This window comes from Gavia stellata, chromosome 9 (assembly GCF_030936135.1).
Source record: "Gavia stellata isolate bGavSte3 chromosome 9, bGavSte3.hap2, whole genome shotgun sequence".
NCBI classification, from domain to species: Eukaryota; Metazoa; Chordata; class Aves; order Gaviiformes; family Gaviidae; genus Gavia; species Gavia stellata.
This window is the reverse complement of record NC_082602.1, coordinates 26,664,584-26,683,062: the sequence shown is the minus strand read 5'-3', so window position 1 is coordinate 26,683,062 and position 18,479 is coordinate 26,664,584. Positions and strand designations below refer to the sequence as shown.

The following is an 18,479-nucleotide window of genomic DNA, read 5'->3' as shown; positions in this document are numbered from 1 at the left end:
TCAAGGCGACGACCCCGCAGCCGGTATAAAGGCCCCCCGCACTGCCGCAGCCCCGCAGCCGGCCCTGCCATGCCGCTGCTGGGCGCCCTGCTGCTGGCCCTGGCCCTGCTCTGCGCTTGGGGGCTGGTGTGCTGGCGAACCACCTCGGGGATGGGGATGGGTTCGGGGCGCCCACGGAGCCTGCCAGCCCTGCCTCTGGTGGGGAGCCTGCTGCAGCTGGCTGGGCACCCCCAGCTCCACCTGCGGCTCTGGCGCCTGCAGGACCGCTACGGCAGCCTCTATGCCCTCTGGATGGGCTCCCACTACGTGGTGGTGGTCAACAGCTACCGGCACGCCAGGGAGGTGCTGCTGAAGAAGGGGAAGGCTTTCGCCGGACGACCCCGCACGGTGAGTTGGCAGCAGGTTTCAGGGGACCCTCTCCCACTGCGGCGTGGGGTGAGGCAAGGGATGCTCCCAAGAAAGGCACTGGCACTCAGCAGGGTCTGTCTCCTCTCCCCATCCTGCCTGCAGCAGGGCAATGACAGGGGCAGCCCCTGTCTGCCCTGTTCCCCAGGACAAATCCTGCGCGTTCTCCATCCTGAGGGTGCCTGTTCTTCCCCGGGGCTGGCTGCATCTCGGGGTATGAGGATGTGGGTTCAGGTACCACCAGGCTCCCTACACCCCCTAAGTTTCCCAGGCATCCTAGCCCCTAACCCTGGCATCTGTCCCCAAACGTCTCCATCAGTACTCAGGGGGGGAAAGTGAAGCTCATGGCCCAGGCTTTGCCCACCAGCGCTAACCACTGGCGCCCCGGACGATTCCTGGGATGATGAGATGAGATTGAGATGAGATGAGATGAGATGAGATGAGATGAGATGAGATGAGATGAGATGAGATGAGATGAGATGAGATGAGATGAGATGATGAGATGACCATCCACCCCCCTAGCATCACCCCTCTCCAACACATGGCCCCCGCAGGGCTGCCCTGCAGTGAGGGGACCCCAGCGCTGCCTCTCCCACAGGTGACCACAGACCTGCTCTCCCGTGGGGGCAAGGACATCGCCTTCGCCAGCTATGGGCCCCTCTGGAAGTTCCAGCGCAAGCTGGTACATGCCGCCCTCTCCATGTTCGGGGAGGGCTCACTCGCCCTCGAGAGGATCAGTAAGTGCCCCCTACCAGCCTGCAGGCTCCCTCCCAGCTCTGTCCCTCCTGCGCTTGATTTGGGCTGGACTTTTCCTTTCTCCATGCCCTGATCCCCTGGGAACCAAGGGGAGACTCACTTGCTCAGCCCAAACCCCCTGGCACACCCCAGTTTGCCTAGCAGGGGCTCAGTCCCTCTCCTTCCATCCCCAGTACGTCACCAACACCTCTCCCCATGAGTTTTCCGCCCTGAGCTTTGGCTCCCCTCACTCACAGCTGGGGAAACTGAGGCATGGAGCCAGCTTCTGGCCCCCCAGGCTCCCCTCTCCAACCAGGAGGTGCATCAAGCTACACACGGAGACTTCCCTGCATGCCTCCATCCTCTCTGCTCCTCCCCAGCACCCAGCATTGTCCTTTCTGCCCATCCCAGCCCCTCAGGGCTCAGACCTGGCTGGGGGGTACTCTCTGCAGGCTACACACACTGAATCAGTGGGGGACCTCTCCTTCCAGCCCCCAGCTCCCCCCTCCACCCCCTCGGCTTCACCATCACCCCCTTGCCTGCCTCTTCCCTCCACCCCAGTCTGCCGGGAGGCTGCATCCCTGTGTGAGACGTTCAGTGCTGCGCAGGATACGGCCCTGGACGTGGCCCCCGAGCTCACACGGGCCGTTACCAATGTGGTCTGCTCCCTCTGCTTCAACTCCTCATACCGGCGCGGAGACCCCGAGTTCGAGGCCATGCTGGAGTACAGCCAGGGTATCGTGGACACCGTGGCCAAAGAGAGCTTGGTGGACATCTTCCCCTGGCTCCAGGTGAGCAGGGACAGGGGGACTGCCTGTTCCTCTCGCCTCAGATGAGAGGAAGGAGCTGGGATGTGTCCTGCAGAAGGGGACTACCTGAGCTTCCCGGGGTTAGGAAGGTCCCTGCCCCAGTGTCCCACAAGAGCCAGTACCCTGGTGGGCACAGAGTGACTGGCTGGGGACCTGCAGAGGCTGGGCTGAGCTGAGTCCCTTGCTGTAATGGGGCTTTTCTCCTCCAGATCTTCCCCAACAAGGACCTCGCCCTACTGAAGAGATGCCTCAAGGTTCGGGACCAGCTGCTCCAGCAGAAGTTCACCGAACACAAGGTGCCAAAAGGACCAGGACAGGGAGATGCTTGGGAGCTGCGGGGTGCTGGAGCTGGGGTGGAGGGGACTGTGCCCAGGGCAGCCCAGCTTATGCGTGTCCCCTGGCAGGAAGCCTTCTGCGGGGATGCCGTGAGGGACCTCATGGACGCCCTCCTGCAAGTAAGGCTCAGTGCGGAGAACAGCAGCCCCCCAGCACCAGGGCTGGAGCTGACTGACGACCACCTCCTCATGACGGTGGGGGACATCTTTGGGGCTGGCGTGGAGACCACCACGACTGTGCTCAAATGGGCTGTGCTCTACCTGCTCCACTACCCCGAGGTAGGGTCTGCAGCCCGTGGCAGGGGGTCTGGGCTCCCACCAGGGATGTTGTGGGGGGCTTTGGGGAAGACAGGTGCCAAGAGAGATATCAGGCTTTGTAAATAAGCTGGGTCAGGCTGTGGGCATTTTACTTCTGCCCTGCACAACCTGCCAGGACATGCTGGTGATGCTGGCTGTGCCCCACCGCCACGGGGAGCCCCCGTGCACAGGGCACGCCCCCTCCCTAGGCTCCCACCCCAGCCCTTGCTCCCCTCCCAGGTCCAGAGGAAGATCCAGGAGGAGATGGACCAGAAAATTGGCCTGGCGCGTCACCCCCACCTCAGCGACCGCCCACTGTTGCCCTACCTGGAGGCAACCATCAGCGAAGTGCTGCGCATCCGGCCTGTGTCCCCCCTGCTCATCCCACATGTGTCCCTTGCCGACACCAGGTGAGACCCGCAGGGCATGGCCAGGACCGGGGCAGAGACTGCAGGAGAGAGTGACTCACTCTGTGTTCTGTGTTTGCCTTGCAGCATCGGGGAATACTCCATCCCCAAGGGTGCCAGGGTCATCATCAACCTCTGGTCTGTGCACCACGATGAGAAGGAGTGGGACAAGCCCGAGGAGTTCAACCCTGGTGAGTTGGGTGCTCTCCATCCTCTCTGCGGGGCAGGGGACAGTGGGGTGGGTGCAGCAGGAGAGGCTGAGCCTGGGGGAGGCTTGGTGGTGAGAGGTTGGATCCTGTTCCCCCCTGGCTGGGGCATTCACACCATCTCTGCTCTTGCAACTCATGGGAGGGACACACATGTCATGAACTCGGGCAGGTCTCAGGCAGAAGGGACTGATCCCTGCTGATGCCAATGGTGCCCCTTCCCCTTGCAGGCCGCTTCCTGGATGAGCGGGGCCAGCACATCCACTCGCCCTCGCCCAGCTACCTGCCTTTCGGGGCTGGGATCCGTGTCTGCCTGGGTGAAGTCCTGGCCAAGATGGAGCTCTTCCTCTTCCTTGCCTGGGTGCTGCAGAGGTTCACGCTCGAGTGCCCCCAGGACCAGCCCCTGCCCTCACTGGAGGGCAAGTTTGGTGTCGTGCTGCAGGTGCAGAAGTTTCGGGTGAAGGCCAGGCTCCGGGACGCCTGGCAAGTAGCCTCGTGATGGGGACAAGCCCTGAATCCTGGGCAGCAGTGGGGTGGGATGGGATGGGACAGGATGGGACTGCGGAGGCTATGCCCTGCCTGACCCTTGGATGCGGGGTTGTCCGGATAAAGCTGTGCCCAACGCAGCATGGCTCCAGCTATTTTTTGGGCAGGCGATGGAGGGCAGAGGGAGGTGGGAGGGTGCCTGAGATACGTGGTGGCCCCACAACTTTGTGTGAGCACTGGGCTGAGCTGGGAGGCCATGGCCGCTCTGCGGGACTGCTAACACAAACAGCCCCTTTGCCCCCCCAGGGATGTGGGGTGGGGGGCCCGTCCAGAGACAACCATGAGCCATGGAGACCAGCCATCCGTATAGCTGGTGGGGAGAGAAGGGCTCACCCCAGCCAGGTAAGGAGGTAAAAGTAACCAGTGGGCAGTTTGGGACTTAGGGGTGCCCAGGCTGTGCCTGGGGGCCGTAACCCTGGGTGGGTGACCCTGGCTGACCCCTGCCTCAGCTTCCCTGCTGGGAGCAGGGAGAACGAACACGGTGTGGGCTGTGAGCTGTGAGCAGGGAGAGCTCCCCCAGCCCTGCCTTCCCCTGCCCCGTCCTGGGACAGCATGCGCCTGCCCGTGGGACCCCCGCCCGCTCCTTGTGGGGAAAAGGAAGGAAACAGCTTGGAGGTTCCCGCAGTTTTAGCTCCCACCCAGCTTCCTCTCCCACGGTACACAGGCGCACACACTGCTGCCGGCACGAGCAGGCGTATGCACACAGGTGCATGTACTTACAAGTGTGTATATACACACAAAAGCACAGGGATGCATTTATCCCTGCTGACACACACATACATATGCATACACATATGTACTTGTATGCACACATGCACACATGTACACGTGCACATACGCAGCCCCTTCCAGGCAGGACATGAGCACTTTGTAGGGCCACAGGGCTGTCCAACCCCGTCCTGTGTGTGAGCCGCCGTGGGGAGGCGCAGGCAGCCCTAGCTCCAGCCAAAAGCAGGGGCTCCCATTGCTCAGGGACACAGAGGAGCACCCAGAGGCACCCAGACACCGTGGGCTGAGCTCAGCTGCAGCCCCCCAGGCCCAGCGTGTGGGCACCATGGAGCTGGGGGCTGCTGACATTCATCGTGCAGCAATGTGGCACCTCCTGCCTGCATGGTGTCCCGAGCACCGATGCTCACTGTCTGGCTGGATTATGGCCGTCACTTCGAGCAGCATAACCTTCCCGTAACGCAAGGGGCCGTGTTTGCTTTCACCAAAAAACACTGTGCCATGGAGGGCAGCATGCAGTTAGGTTTCTGGTTCTCTATTACTTGACCTCTTAATATTTAACTACATAGCAACACAGCTATGGCTCAGGGCACCTTTAGGGAAAGGAGCTGGGGCGGAGGGGAAAGCCCTGCACAGCCCCAGCATGGTGTGACACCCCCAGCCCTGCACACCTCCACATTTTCCCCCTTTTCTATTTCCCCCTGCCCACTCTCTTACTAGCAGGCAGAAAAACTGACGTAAAGCTTCCCCACCACTAAACTTTCTACTCCATGTGTCAAAGTGTACATTTTCTTTCAAACTGCCAGGGCTTTGCTTTCACCCAGCCTCCTCACTGCTCAACATCTGATGCCAAATGGGTCCTGCCAGCCCACAACACAGCACGGGGACAATGACGGCCATGCGTTTGCAGCCTGGCACAGCACCAGGCGCATCTTCCCTCCTTGCAGTCCATTCTCATGGGGGCTCAGGGTGATGGGGAGGAGCTGGAGGAAGAACCCCAGTACACACGCCTGCCCCGGGGGCAAACCTCAGGGTGATTTGTGCAGCTGACCCACCAGAAGCAGAGCAGAGGGGAGCGCAGCAGGACCCCAGCTGCGCTGCTGCTGCATGGAGTCTCTGCTGGCTTGTGAGGGCTGAGCCCCACACTCCTTCCCGCTCCCCTGCCCGTTTCCATCACACCAGGGCTGCCGCTGGGTGATCCCTCCACCTCTGCCAGCACAGGCTGAAGCCAGGTGGGTGAAGGGGGACTGGGCTCAGAGCAGGTTTGAGGAAAACTTGGCTAAACACGATGTTCCGGGCTTCCCCGTGGACTGGCACCTCTATGCCAGCCTGGTCCTTCCCCTGCCTCAGATCCTGTCCCTGGCAGCACGTGCCAGCAGGGAGGCTTCTCTCCAGTCTCCTGCAGCCACCAGTAACCACAGCACCCCCGTGCCTCCAGGATCATCAGCTTGGGACCTCCAGCACCTCTGTGCCCCTTTGCCAAGGCACTGTGTTTGCTCTTGGAAGGGATTTTCTCCTTGCCAGAGTCAGCACAGGGCTGGCACCTTGCACACACATTGCCATTGCCAAGGTGCTCACAGCAAGGTGTGTGCACTCACAGCAAGCGCTTGAGGCCAATGCATACCTTGAGGCAGAAATGGGGACTTTGGGACCAGAGATGTTTCTAAACCAGAGAACACCTCCAACCGCAGACACTTGTGCAAAGCTTGCACTCCAGCTGGGTTTCCCCATTCGCCAGGGCCGCCATGTGCTGTCCCTGAGCCTAGAGACCAGCCACGTGCCGCAAACCCCATCATGCTGAGCCCGGCCCTGCCACGGAGCACCTTGCCCCCTGCCCCAGCCTGCTCCCTCCCAGCTGGCTGACTGGGAGAAGATGCTGCCGCGGGGGTTCAGTACCCAGCACCAGCTGCCCAGCACCCTGTGAGCCGGTAAACAGCCGCCGGCATAGCTGCTCCCCGCCCTGGGAACAGAGACGCTGCTGAATCATCCGGCTGGTATTTCTGTCCTGACAGCTGTGCCGAAGCCATGCCGCTGCGCCCAAACCCCCTGACACCACCAGACAGCTTCACCTGGGCTGCTGGCAGCAAGGCAGCACCGAATCTGGCCTGCAGTGGCCCCCTCCTTCCTCCCACCCCCCTGAGCCCCCTGCAGAAGTCGAGGTCCCCTGAGACCCAAGACACGCAAATCCACAACCTTGGATGAGCCCTTTAGCTTCGTTCAGACCTGGCACTAGGCAGCCCAGCAACCCAAAAACTGGAGGGATGAAGCGGCCATGCCCACATGAGAGCTGGGGGGGACCGCGTCATCTGCCACCAGGTTTTGGCTGGCCGAGCATAGGCAGCCGCTGGGAACACCAAGGCTTTCGCCACTGAAATAATGCTGCTGCCGTAACGGCTTAGGCTGCGTTGGGTCCCTGCCCTCCCTCTGGGGGTCTTTGCACGGAGAGAACCAGGACAGGAGGGGACGGTGCTGAAGGACTCAGAGGGCAACTCAGGGGAGTCGGGAACCAGCAGCTCTGTCTCCCTGCGGCGGAGGGGGTCTGCAAGAGAGGAATCAGAGATGGTGGAAAGGATGAAGCTTTTTCATTCACAGCTGTTCCCACATTGTACACCAGGTACCCATGAAGCAGAGGCGCAGCTCGCCGAAGTGGAACATGAGGGCACCGGGCAGAGCAAGCCCAAGCCTTTCCATCGCACAAACTCATTTTGGGGGACACAGCCACCCCCCACAGTGCTCGACTGACCCAGCTGCGCTACGGGGCTCAGCTCAGGAGCCCTCCAAGGTTGAGGGGCTTGGCTTTGCACCAGGCGGCCTCGAGCTGTGCTGGAGAGCCGCGGCCGGCACAGGAGGAGCAGACGACGCTCGAAATACCTGCGGGCTCTGCGGTGGGCAGGGCGCCAGGCGAGCTGAGTAAGCACAAACCTTAGGACACAGCTGTTCGCTGGCCGAAAACGAATCGAGAAACATCCCGGCAGCCTGTGACCCCCCCGGCACAGAGACTGCAGCGCTTGCACCACCACCACTGCCATGGCCCTGGTGTGGGCACCAGTCCCATCTGATAAAAACAGATCTGTGCTGCGAGGTGGGGGGGGGAACCAGCTCTGACGAAGAAAGGCGACTCATCCCAGCCTTCCCAGGCTGCCTGCTGTGGGATGCTGCACAGCTTGCCTCAAGCCAGGGGGCTGCCAGACTGCCCCCCCGCTCCTGGCCCAGCCCAGGCTTTTCCTATATAAACAAAAGAAGAAAAAAAAATAAGGGGGGGGGGGAGAACCGCTGGGACGTATTGCACAGAGAGGGTGAGCGATAGCCAGGAGGCAGCAAGCTTTGGGGAGACGCAAGGGGAGTTTATTCACCGGAGCGGGACCATGCTCCGGCTCCCTGCCAGGCTCCGATGGGAGCAGGTCACCGCAGGACAAGCCTGGCCGGTGCGTGCGGAGGAGAAGAGGATATCTGGCTGTGGGAGCCCAGGCTGCGCGGGACAGGAAGCGAGCACGGCCCAGGCTCTCGCCACTGACGCACGTCCCCACGCGGCAAGGAGCACCCGGGGAGCCCAAAGCTCCCATCGCCTGGTGGCACAGCCTCGTGCTTGGAGTGGAGCCTGCTGATTTTGCTTCTGTCCTGAAGGCTTGCTGCTTAGGTTTCCTGCCGCAGGAAGTTTTCGATGACTATGTGTAATGCAGAAGCTTAACTGCACCTCAGTTATCCTTAGCCTCGAGTTAGGCAGGTACGAGCTCTGAGAGCAGGCTGCCAGCAAGCGCAGAGGACACGCGATTCCCTCCTCCTCCATCTTCAACCAACACCCATCCACTGGGTTGTACAAACATGCAACGATACGCTGCAGGAAAATCCCACAGGTGTTCCCGGAGGGGGAGTTTGCGTCATCAGATCTGGAGTTGCTCAGGAACACTGAGGCAATGCTGCAGGACCCACCAGTCGCAGGAACCCCCGTTGTGCCCGGGGAACCCTCTCGCTGAGTCACCGCACAGCGCTCTGCAGCGCCTGTCCCCAGGCGACACACCCCAAGCTTGCCGGGACACCCGCAGGGTCTTTGCTCTGGGAGCCAATTTCAGCAGCCGAAAACACGCCATGTAAGCAGCACTGCATCGGCATGGACCCTAGCAAAAATAGACTTCAAGTATTATTGGCATCAACACTTAAAGCCCGTTGGAAAGAAAAACACCAAGCAGTGGATTGACACGAATTTGCTCCCAATTGTGCTGCACTGTTTGCAGCTCAGTTTTGAAACAGCGTGTTCACAATGTTCACAACTTTCATAAAACACTCGCCCCTTGTAGCTAGAAATGGGTGTTCTTTGGTGCTCCAGTGTTACAGATGCACACTTGCCCACGTCCTCACATCTCCAGTATTTTACATCCTCAGCGTGCATTCAGAAAAGAGCTGTTTGGGCTGTGTTGGCCTTCTATAAAGGGATACACATGAGGATCAAGAACCTTTCTAAAGCTCCAAAGCTGGAGCTTTGGGAGTCCTCTGCCTGCCTGTGTTTTTCCCCCTGAAGAGGCACCAGCCGTGATGTCTCCGAGGGACTCACCTGCCCAGTGTCCTGCCCTGCACCACTCCTCCTCCCCACACCAGCTGCCCCTCGTCCAGGTCTAAAGACCTGAAGCACCGAGAGCCACACTGATGGTCCTGCTCCTCCTCAAGCACATGTGAGCTTAAGAGACATGGTTTGTGCCCTGTTTGTTTCTTTATGGTCTTTAAAAGCCTGAGAAACCTCCAGGAGTCATAAAACAGGCACAGCACTGCTTCTTCCTGACTTTTTAAGATCTGAAGCATCAGCTCGGCTTACTGGTACTCACCTCTACGTCCAAAGAAGTAGGGGGTTCCCCTGCCCTTAGTGGGATGGCAGGAAAGCAAACATGGAGATTTTTGTCTTATGCCAAAAGAAATGTTGGCAGAGGGTCTCCCACTGGCACGGGGCCATCCCAAGGATTTACAGCAGTAAAATCCCACTCCATAAGGACCGATGTGCTTTTTTAGCTTCCTCTGTGGTGCAAGAGACAAAGCCAGGTGCCAATACGTACAGAATTCCTAGGGGTGGCACTGGGGATCTTTAATTCTCTTCTCAGAAGATACACGTGGTTGGTGAACATAATTGGAAGCGACCAGTCCCCAGGCGACCATGGCACACAACAAGCCAGCCCGGCTCTGGGGCATGCACAGCCTCTCTGCTACCACTCACACTCCAGGCATCCAGGAACAAGATCTCCTGAATCCAAATCAAAGTCCTTCATTCTTAAGAGCACCCTAAGACACAAACTGAAGAGCCATCTTCATCAGCTGTTCTGATGGAAGAGAAAGGCCGTGACACAAAGGAGTGAGATTCTCCTAAACCTTGTAAGGTAAAAGTGCTCTCCTCAAACGTGTGGGTAAAATACTGAAATGAGCCCCACTTGTCTTGCTCTGTCATCTGTATCCAGCACAGTGCTACATACCTCCAGTTAATAAAACAAAACCACGAAAGACAAATCTTGTTCTTAAATCACAAAATGATAGACATACACACGGGCAAGTTATCAGAAAAGGCATTATATTTTGGTTTCCACCTTATTTAAAACTGATTTTGGTTTTTAATCAATCAAATCTGAATATGTCTGAGTTCAGTTTTCAATTTTTTTCCCCATAACAGTAATGATCTGGATGACCATAATTATAAAAGGGATGGGGAGAAAACTCGAGAACAAGATACATAGTCTGAACTGTGCTCTCTTCCACGCAAGCACTCGAGGGAATGTTAGTTTCAGCTCTTCATTTTTTGTTTTTTTTTCCTTCAGGTTGTTACTAACAAAATCTCTACCGTTTATTAAAGCAAAGCTACAGTAAATTTTCTTGCAGTCTTACAGCAGGTTTTCATATTACCAGTAGGACTCGCATGCATGGATTGCAGTCACACACACACGCTCACAGACATTATACAGTAGCCAGTTGCCACCATAAAAAAAAAGAAAAAAGAAAAAAGAAAACACATTCATTTCTTTTAAGTGGTCAACATTAGAATCGCACCAAACGTTTGGATCAAAAAAAAAAAAATACTGCACAGGTCTTCCACATCTACATGGTAAGTCATCCCTTCGCAATGGACGGAGCTCTCGTCTCCATTTGTTCAACATGCATCGCTGAAGCTTGAAGGCACGCTGGCCAAAGAGAGCCCTGTTCTTTTTTTGTCATCTTAACTCAAGTGTGCTGCTCTCGGGGTGCAAAAAAAGGAAAAAAATAAAGCCAAGCCCTTTTGCAGCACACCAGGAAAAGGTCATTCGGAGACCACAGTACTTGGAAGGCAGCCCAGCTGCCTGGATTCTACTTCTAACTGTGCTCTTGGAGGCATTGAAGGAACACACTCGTCTTCAAAAATGACACATAAAGGCAAATTTCTGCAAACCCTTTCTTTTCAAACTGCTTACAGTAGACTAACACTCCTTCTGGAAGAAACTGGTCCTTCAGTCACCAGCTTCAAGTGGGAAATTTCCTACCTGCTGTCTTAAACACTGAAGCACCAAAGATTATAGGGCTGATGTGTTCAGGCATTCATCAGCTTTGGGAAAACTTAACACAAAAAAAAAAAAAGAAAGAAAAAAGAAAAGAAATCCCCAATGCCTCAAGAGCACTATATCAAACCAGAACTCTTGGGCTACTGACTGCCGGCACTGTCAGAAGCTACTTGCTTCTGGGAAGACACCTGGAGGTTGAAGCCTTATGGTGATTTTGTATCCTCCCAGGGTGAGATTTGCTGAGCTTTACTGATTGCGAGATAAAGCAGTGTTTTGGAAAACTAAAACCAACAAACTCATAATAACCATCACCAAAATCACCATTGGGAAAGTTCCATTTGTTAGAAGGTCTCATTGAGAAACATCAGTCCCTGCCCCGCAGAGCAGGATGGACATGATTAACAAAACCCAGAGCGACCCGTCCCCCACAAGCCGGGCCTTCATAGTCCCCGAATTATATTGGAGGGGGAGAAAGAAAAACAAACTAAAAAAACGAAGGTTGTATCACCTTTTCCTCCTGTTAAAGTTTTAATCCTCTTATTCCACTTTTATTTCTTTGTTTTTTCCCCCAATTCTCCCTTCCACTCTGCCACCTTAGCTGGGGGAGTTATTGGTACGAGAGTTTGGAGAGTCCTGCTCATTTATTGTGTTCAAGAGTACACACACCGGCTGCCGGGGCAGGTGGTGGTGGCTGTGTTCACGGTGCTGCTCTTCTGCGGCATTAAAAAGCCCTTCCTCCTCGTCCCCGTGGGGGCGGCCACTGCAGCTGTCGCAGAAGTCCAGGGGCCCGTCCAGAGCATCATCAATGAGCCCATCGAACTCCTTGAGGTCGTCGTCGTGATGGCCCCGGTTGCATACGCAGACTTCGATGCCCGAGTCACCGGTGAAACGGCGCTGCCTGCCGGGCGTCTTGTCCTTTGCATCGGGAATGGCGCTGCTCTGCTCTAAGCAATCAGAGCTGTAGCCTTTTAGCAGTTCCTCCTTGCACTCCATATCCTTATTGGGACTGGCCCGCTCCACTAGCTCGGCTCCTGTGCTGGTACCACCAGGCTCCACACTTTGCATTTTGGCAACGGCTCGTTCGACCAGCGTGGTGGTGGAGGGCTCAGGGTCCCCGAGGCTGGGGGACCCAGTGTTGTCAGTACTGCTGTTATTGCTGCTGGGTGCTGCTGAGCTGCTCTGTGCTGGCTGCAGGTTTCTTGGCGTGTCCGGGATTGTGCTACTGCTGCCTGCTGGGACACACTGCTGATGTAAGGCACTATATGGTGGTGGGGGGGTCGGCGGTCGGTTCACCACTTCCTCATAGGGAGGTAGCAAATAATTTGGCAAAAACCCTAAAAGTGGGAGGTAAGGAGGAGAAATTATTTCATGAACATCTTATCTCAGGAAATGAGTCACTAATACAGGTCGGTATGTCATTTGTCATCTACCAGCACCTTCCCACTGAATAGCTCAACGGGCTTTACAAGGCGTGCCAAAACTTGGCCCAAATGAGACAAGTCATGTTTTAGAAAGAAGCAATCGCGGCATAGGAGGGCACCATTACAGGAGATGGACACAGCTGGGAACAGCAGCCTGCTCTCCCTGCTCTCAAGTCTATGCCTAGGGCTACCAGGCGAACCTCCCCCCACTGCCCTGTACCCTATATCCCAATGCAGCCCCATAAACCACACCAAGGGGTGGCCTCTGTCGGATGGAGGGAACAGCCTGGGAGATAACTCGCCAGCCCTCTCCAACACTGACTTCTCAGCTGAGTTTCTGCTTTCAAGAGCAAAGATTTCATCTCACAAAGCTTTGTGCAAATATGAAGAGACATGAGCAGTTACAAGGAACATAGGATCCTGGCTTTTGGTTGTTGTTCTAGTGCTGGATTCAGTTTTTCTGGTGTGGTCAGAATAAATTGGCAGTACTGGCAAGACAGTTTGGTTTATTGTACTTACAGCCCCTCAAATCTATGAAAGATTTTGCTCATTTCTTAAAAGGCAACAAAATAGCCTATATAGACAGAATGGACTTAAATACTGGAAACATTTAAAGATAGATAGCACTGCAGTTTTCCATGTGCAATTGTGTATCCCTGGGGAGGGGGAGGAAAAGGCTGCTGGGGATTCTATCTGAGGTGGCTGCAAGAGTTTAACGAGAAAAGCAAGTTCATCCACGCAATTGAACAGTCCATTACAGGAAACTCAGCTGTGGTACCTCCAGTCGAAAGGCCGAGACTTGCTGTTCTAGCACAGCGTAGAAGGGCAAGAAGGAGAGCACAAAGCAATTGTACTCTCCCTGAGACATAGGCAACAGCTCCTTTGTGCTAAGTCCTACGGCTGCTCACCAGCAGCGTCATCAGGGAACCACAGCACAGGGTGGGAGCCAGCATGGTCCCTGCTGAGCACCATTTCCACCCAGCCTGTGTGACCGAATTTTGTGAAGCCACTTCCCACATCTCAGTCCCACCAGCAGCAAGCGCAGGCTGGAAAGGAGGAGCATCCATAAAGTCCTGAACGAGAATTTTAACAACCTTCCCAGAAAAACAGCCAGGGAACCGCTGCACTCACAGAGCCAAATCAAGGGAGGGTGTGAAGGTGCTGTAGCTGGTGTGGTTCAGCTCCAGACTCAAGGGGGTTCAAATGCATCCAGCAGCTGGAATATGCCACCTCCTCTCTACAAGTCAAGGTTAGGCAGCAAAGCTGCCCCCCGCCTCTTGCTGAGACCAACTGCTGCTCCCCGCTTCCACCCAGCACAGGAAACTTGCTGCTGCCCTGCTCCCCACGACCTCCAGGAAAAACTGGGTGAGATACATACGGAAATAAAACGGCAGGGCTGAATAGTTATGGGCTTCCCGGTAAGCTATCAGGTTGATCTCATGTTGCCGCTGCTGGGCCTGGAGACGATGCTTAGTGCGTCGGTGATGGCAAACACAACAGCAGCTGAGGATGATGATGATGGTCCACACTAGCCAAAACCCTGCAGCGGGGGAGAGCGAGTGTTAGCCACAGCACGAGAGCCACATCCAAACGCAGGAAACCCCAAAAAGGCGATGGAGAAAATCATCAGAAAGCCTGGATCTGAACCCCACACGGCTCTAAAGGCAGAAATACACATTGCGCCAAGGAGGCTTTGACACAGACCTGCCTGGGTGGATGACTGCTACTCTGGCAGCCTTGACTGAATCGGGTAACTCTGAACACACTTTGGTATAACACGGAGTATGTTCAACAGGTACAACTCTGGAGAACAAAATATAGAGACAGGGCTAAGCTCCCCACCACCATCACTCCCACCCATTGGATGTTATTTCTTCTAGCCAAAAACATGAGCAGAGCTGTGAATAGCATTAAACTTGTCTCCCACAGCCACTTTGGTTTGAAAATAACAATCAAGACACAAAAGACACTCTGCAGATTGACCACAGAAGAAGAGAAAAACCCCAAGCACTATGTTTTGCTTTTGTTTGCACTGCTCTTTAATTTCCAGCCCAAATCCTTCATTGTTATGTTTAACAAAAACATACTCTTTTTACATAAATGTCTCAAAGTATTTTTAAAACTTGTTTTTGTATTCAATGTCTTAAGTTATCCAAAATTAAATTAAGCTAGCCCCCCACTCTGAATCCTCAAGACACCTAACTTCTGCTGCGTTTGTGGTCACGGCTGGTTTCTGTGCACTGTCGTACCATATGTATGCTGCTCCTTAAAAGGGAATTCTAAAAGAGCACTTCCTGAATTTTCTCCACTCCCTCCAACATGTGGAATAACTCCCCCTTTCCACAAATCCCCCTTCACGCTTGCATGCACTAGAAAAATGTTTCCGAGACACACTTCAAAGAGCTACAACATTCACTCCAGATTAGGCTTTTGTCTCCTGCAACTACAGCTCACATCTCTACCTGCCTCAGATATGTCTTTAATCTCTATCTTTTTTAAGCTCAGTTTTTGCAGCTAAGAATACCAGGAGAGCTCCCCCTTTAGAAACATGTAGGCCTGGCAACCACTCCCCAGCAGAGACCACAACACCGTTTTTGTTTCGGTAAGACCTCTGCCACTCTTCATTATTCCCAAACAGACAAAATGAAGACTCCTAGTGCTACGGCCCATTTTCAGCATGGCCATTCTGCCCTGTGAGATCAAATGGCTTTATTCTCCCCAGTAAAAACCTCTAGTCCCACCTTTACAATACCTTGATGTTTTCAGCATCCCCTGCTGAGTTAGCAATGTTTTCTCTGCTAAGAACTGGGTGGGGAAAGGTGAACAGTTTAGGAATTTGAAGAATGACGGGAGTATTGCTCTGGCTCAGGACAAAGTGCAATCGACCCGTATCACCCATCTCAGAGCCCCACATTGGGCTGTTTGTAGGTGAACTGGATATGCTGTATCACGCCTCTGAGCATTTTGAGCAGGGACTTTCACCTCCCTGTGTCGTAACCCAAATTCTTCATGCATTTTGGCACAGCAAACTGAAATCTCTCTCTTGCCTTGCGCAACCGATTTCCCTAATGGACTGGATTCCACCTTATACCCAAACTTATCGAAAACTGCTATCAAATGAAGGTGTTACATGTTCTGGTTTTTTTGCTTGGCTGGAAATCCTAGGCAGTTTTTCTAGTCAGTCTGCTCAGCTGTACCACGAAGGGTAGAGAGAAGACTGTGGTCTTCGCTCCAGAGAAGCAAAGGGTGAACCACTCAAGATGCCCTCTGCACTTCCTTCAAACTGAGCTGAGAAAGTGTCCACTGCCCTCCAAACACCCTCCTGCTTCTAAAAAAGCCTTTTTATATAAACTAAAAGCACTGGTCTAGTCCACCCATCCCTCCAAAGCCAGGCATTTGCAACCACCCCTGTAGTTCTCCCGCTACCAAAACCTTGCCACGCAAACCCAATACACACTGTCACGCAGTTTGAAGACTCTCACCAATACACTTTATTTCTTGCTAAGAGAAGGTCCGTTGGCTCTTGCTTGCTGAGGAAGCAAGAACACACGCATCAAAACCAGGTCACTGGCACAGCATGCCACCATGCACTGAAGCAGGCCTGCAGTTCATCTTCTAAGTACTCCTTATTTTCAAAGAGCAGTCCGTGACCATGTGTTCAAAAACAATGGAAAATTACACCCAGCTATCCAGGGATTTTAGCTACAGTTACGAAAACAGATGCTTTTTAACACATCTGATCATGTCCTTTCCCAAGGTCTCTAGATGCAGTGGTAGCAAGCAGCACTTAGTTAGTTAAGATGTCCTGGAGAACTGCCACTGTTAAGCAATCTCAGCTGTAGCAGCTGAATTTTTCTGCAGGGAATAACTGCTCCCACCCAAGCCTGCATCCAGTAGATTTAAAAAGCATTTCTTTAGAAAACTTCTCTACCCATTCCAAATAAATCCCAAAGTGCTTTGCAGACAAACCGATGCACAAGCTCAGAGTAGGGGTCAAAGTAAGCTCAGCCATTCCTGGGAAGATGTGCGGCAGCTCTGTAAACAACAGGCAGTAACAACATACAACTGTTTAGGATAATAAATTAATACTGGATCCTACTGAAACCGCAGGTGGCATTTTAAGCAAACAGACCATAATTTACTGGATTGCAATCTGGCCATGGTGCCAGGAACAACACCTCCATTCTCATGCAAAGGGTCTATGCACGCTCGCAACCACAAGTGGATGAGATCTGTTGTTTTTCATTGGAATTTCCAGAAAAAGAACCCACTAATACCACGTTATGGCCTGGTTTCATTAACCGCTGACTCTTCCTAGAGCCTCTACGAATTACTCAACCCCTGACTCAGCATGAGCCCAAGGACTTGCCTGGATGATCACAGGAGGTCAGCAGCGTGTGCCCACCACAGCCATTTGGTGTCCTGGCTTCTGGCATCCTCTTTAATGGCTTTGCCCCCACCTTGTCAAGCAACAGCGCATCTGCACCGCAGGGCTGAAAGCGCCCCCCAGCGCATAGGAAGCAATAGGATGAGACACCCACAGGTGCTGAGGCACAGGAGGGGCTCCTCGGTTGTTGCTTGAGCAGTGGTGCCAGCGCTGAGAGAAGGATCGGGTGCAGCTCTGGTTGCAAGCCCAGCACGGTGCTGGGAGTCCAGGGCCTCCATAAAAGGCTCTACAACATGCCCTGGCCAGAAGATTGGGCACAGCTGCAATTTTGGCTGCAGAACAGAAAAACTGTAAAAGCCTAGCAAATACATAGTACGGTCATTTATTTGGAATAAAGCTATGCATACAAGGCCAAGTGCAATTGTAAATATTATGTCTAAAAGTATGGAGCGAACAGTGAAGATGTCCAGGGCTGAGCTGTGCATTTGTACACCTGGTGATGCTTGGCTTCAACCAGCAGTAGGGAGGTAAGCCGAGCAGACCCGGCGGCTCTTTGGCAGGAGAGGAAGGAAGGGACTTTCAAATTCACCCAAAGACAACACTACACGAGCAGGAAACGTGGAGGCTGAGCACAGCAGCGGTACGTGCTAAAACCTCATTCATGGCAAAAGCAGGTACCGGCTCTGCCTTGTGCTGAAAATGGGCGAGATGTGCAAAGGCAACAGAAGTTTAGCATTAAAAGGCCTCCAAAAGCCAAGTAAAACTGGGCTCTTAGTTGCCTTCACTGTCCCCAAAAGCCTTCCCCGTGCTCTTCAACATGTGCCTCCTTCCCAAACGGACACAGAGGTGGTTTTCAGCTGCACTGTGCTGAGCTATTGCTGCAGTCACTGGAGAAGGAGAAAAGGTTGGGAAACACTGGGCATCCTGAGACAAGTTTGCCATTAAATGGCTGATTTGGGAGAGAGTATTTCCCACTGCCAACCTGGCAGTGACCACTAGGAACAAAAGTTTGCGGCAACCTGAGGGCAACATGACCGGCGGATACCAAACAGGGTCTTTGGAAAAACAACCGCTGATGGACAGCATCGACAGAAGCGATGCACCAGTTTGGAACTAAACAGGCACCAGAGGACCGTCGGACTTGAAGGCAATTTTAGACTCACTCTTGGTTTATGGAAGAGTCAAAAGCTGAAACACTCTCCAGTCCAAAAAAGGCTGAGTCCTGGGAAACACTGCTGTATTTTCTGTCAAATTCACAGGTGATGCCAATGCGTGGATAATGATGCAATCAAATGGTGAATCACGACAAGGAGCTGAGTTTTGCTAAGAGATTTCCCTGCCAGGGCATCAAAACCTTTCATAAAAAGAAGTACTAACCTCTTACCCAGCATCAGACAAGCTCAGAGCTGTAAGCTCTACACGAGCGCTAAGCTGAGAGAGTCAGAATGGGAGCTGCAGAAAGACCCATGAACAGAACTAGCTCCCACGAAAGCCATCTCTCACAAGCAGAGGAAATACTGAAGAAAGAGGAGGCTGCTACGTTTACAGCGTCCTTGGGAAAAGGAGCCCCCTCACATGGTCACGCACCCGAGATGTTTTCTACCAGCTGTGAAAGAACATGCCAGGCTTAAAGCTTCAAGAAAAACCTTTCTGGGACGCTGATCAGAGTTTTGCTCAAACTTAAGAATAATTAAGAACA

At 53.9% G+C, this 18,479-nt stretch overlaps 2 protein-coding genes across 3 annotated transcripts in view; one reads left to right on the top strand and one right to left on the bottom strand.

Annotated features, from left to right (window-relative positions):
* Window positions 1-69: 69 nt before the first annotated feature.
* On the top strand, window positions 70-3,693 carry LOC104261700 (steroid 17-alpha-hydroxylase/17,20 lyase). The gene is made up of 8 exons (XM_059821458.1): window positions 70-387; window positions 1,004-1,142; window positions 1,702-1,931; window positions 2,159-2,245; window positions 2,354-2,563; window positions 2,822-2,991; window positions 3,076-3,179; window positions 3,425-3,693. The coding sequence occupies exons 1-8, from the start codon at window positions 70-72 to the stop codon at window positions 3,691-3,693; spliced, it is 1,527 nt and encodes a 508-aa protein (XP_059677441.1).
* Window positions 3,694-11,188: 7,495 nt separating this feature from the next.
* WBP1L (WW domain binding protein 1 like) overlaps window positions 11,189-18,479 on the bottom strand; it is a 60,297-nt gene continuing 53,006 nt past the window's right edge. For both annotated transcript variants that reach the window (XM_059821249.1, XM_009817846.2), the window contains exons 3-4: window positions 13,772-13,933; window positions 11,189-12,306 (exon numbers count right to left, since the gene is read on the bottom strand). In XM_059821249.1, the coding sequence (XP_059677232.1) occupies window positions 11,567-12,306; window positions 13,772-13,933 (902 nt within the window). In that variant the 3' untranslated portion in view covers window positions 11,189-11,566. The remainder of the gene's footprint in view (window positions 12,307-13,771; window positions 13,934-18,479) is intronic.

Excerpts from the sequence above, each read along its gene's own strand:
- LOC104261700 (XM_059821458.1), top strand. The coding sequence starts at position 70 with ATGCCGCTGCTGGGCGCCCTGCTGCTGGCCCTGGCCCTGCTCTGCGCT. Across the intron at positions 388-1,003 it reads TCGCCGGACGACCCCGCACG|GTGACCACAGACCTGCTCTC; the intron begins GTGAGTTGGCAG and ends CCTCTCCCACAG. Across the intron at positions 2,992-3,075 it reads GTGTCCCTTGCCGACACCAG|CATCGGGGAATACTCCATCC; the intron begins GTGAGACCCGCA and ends TTTGCCTTGCAG.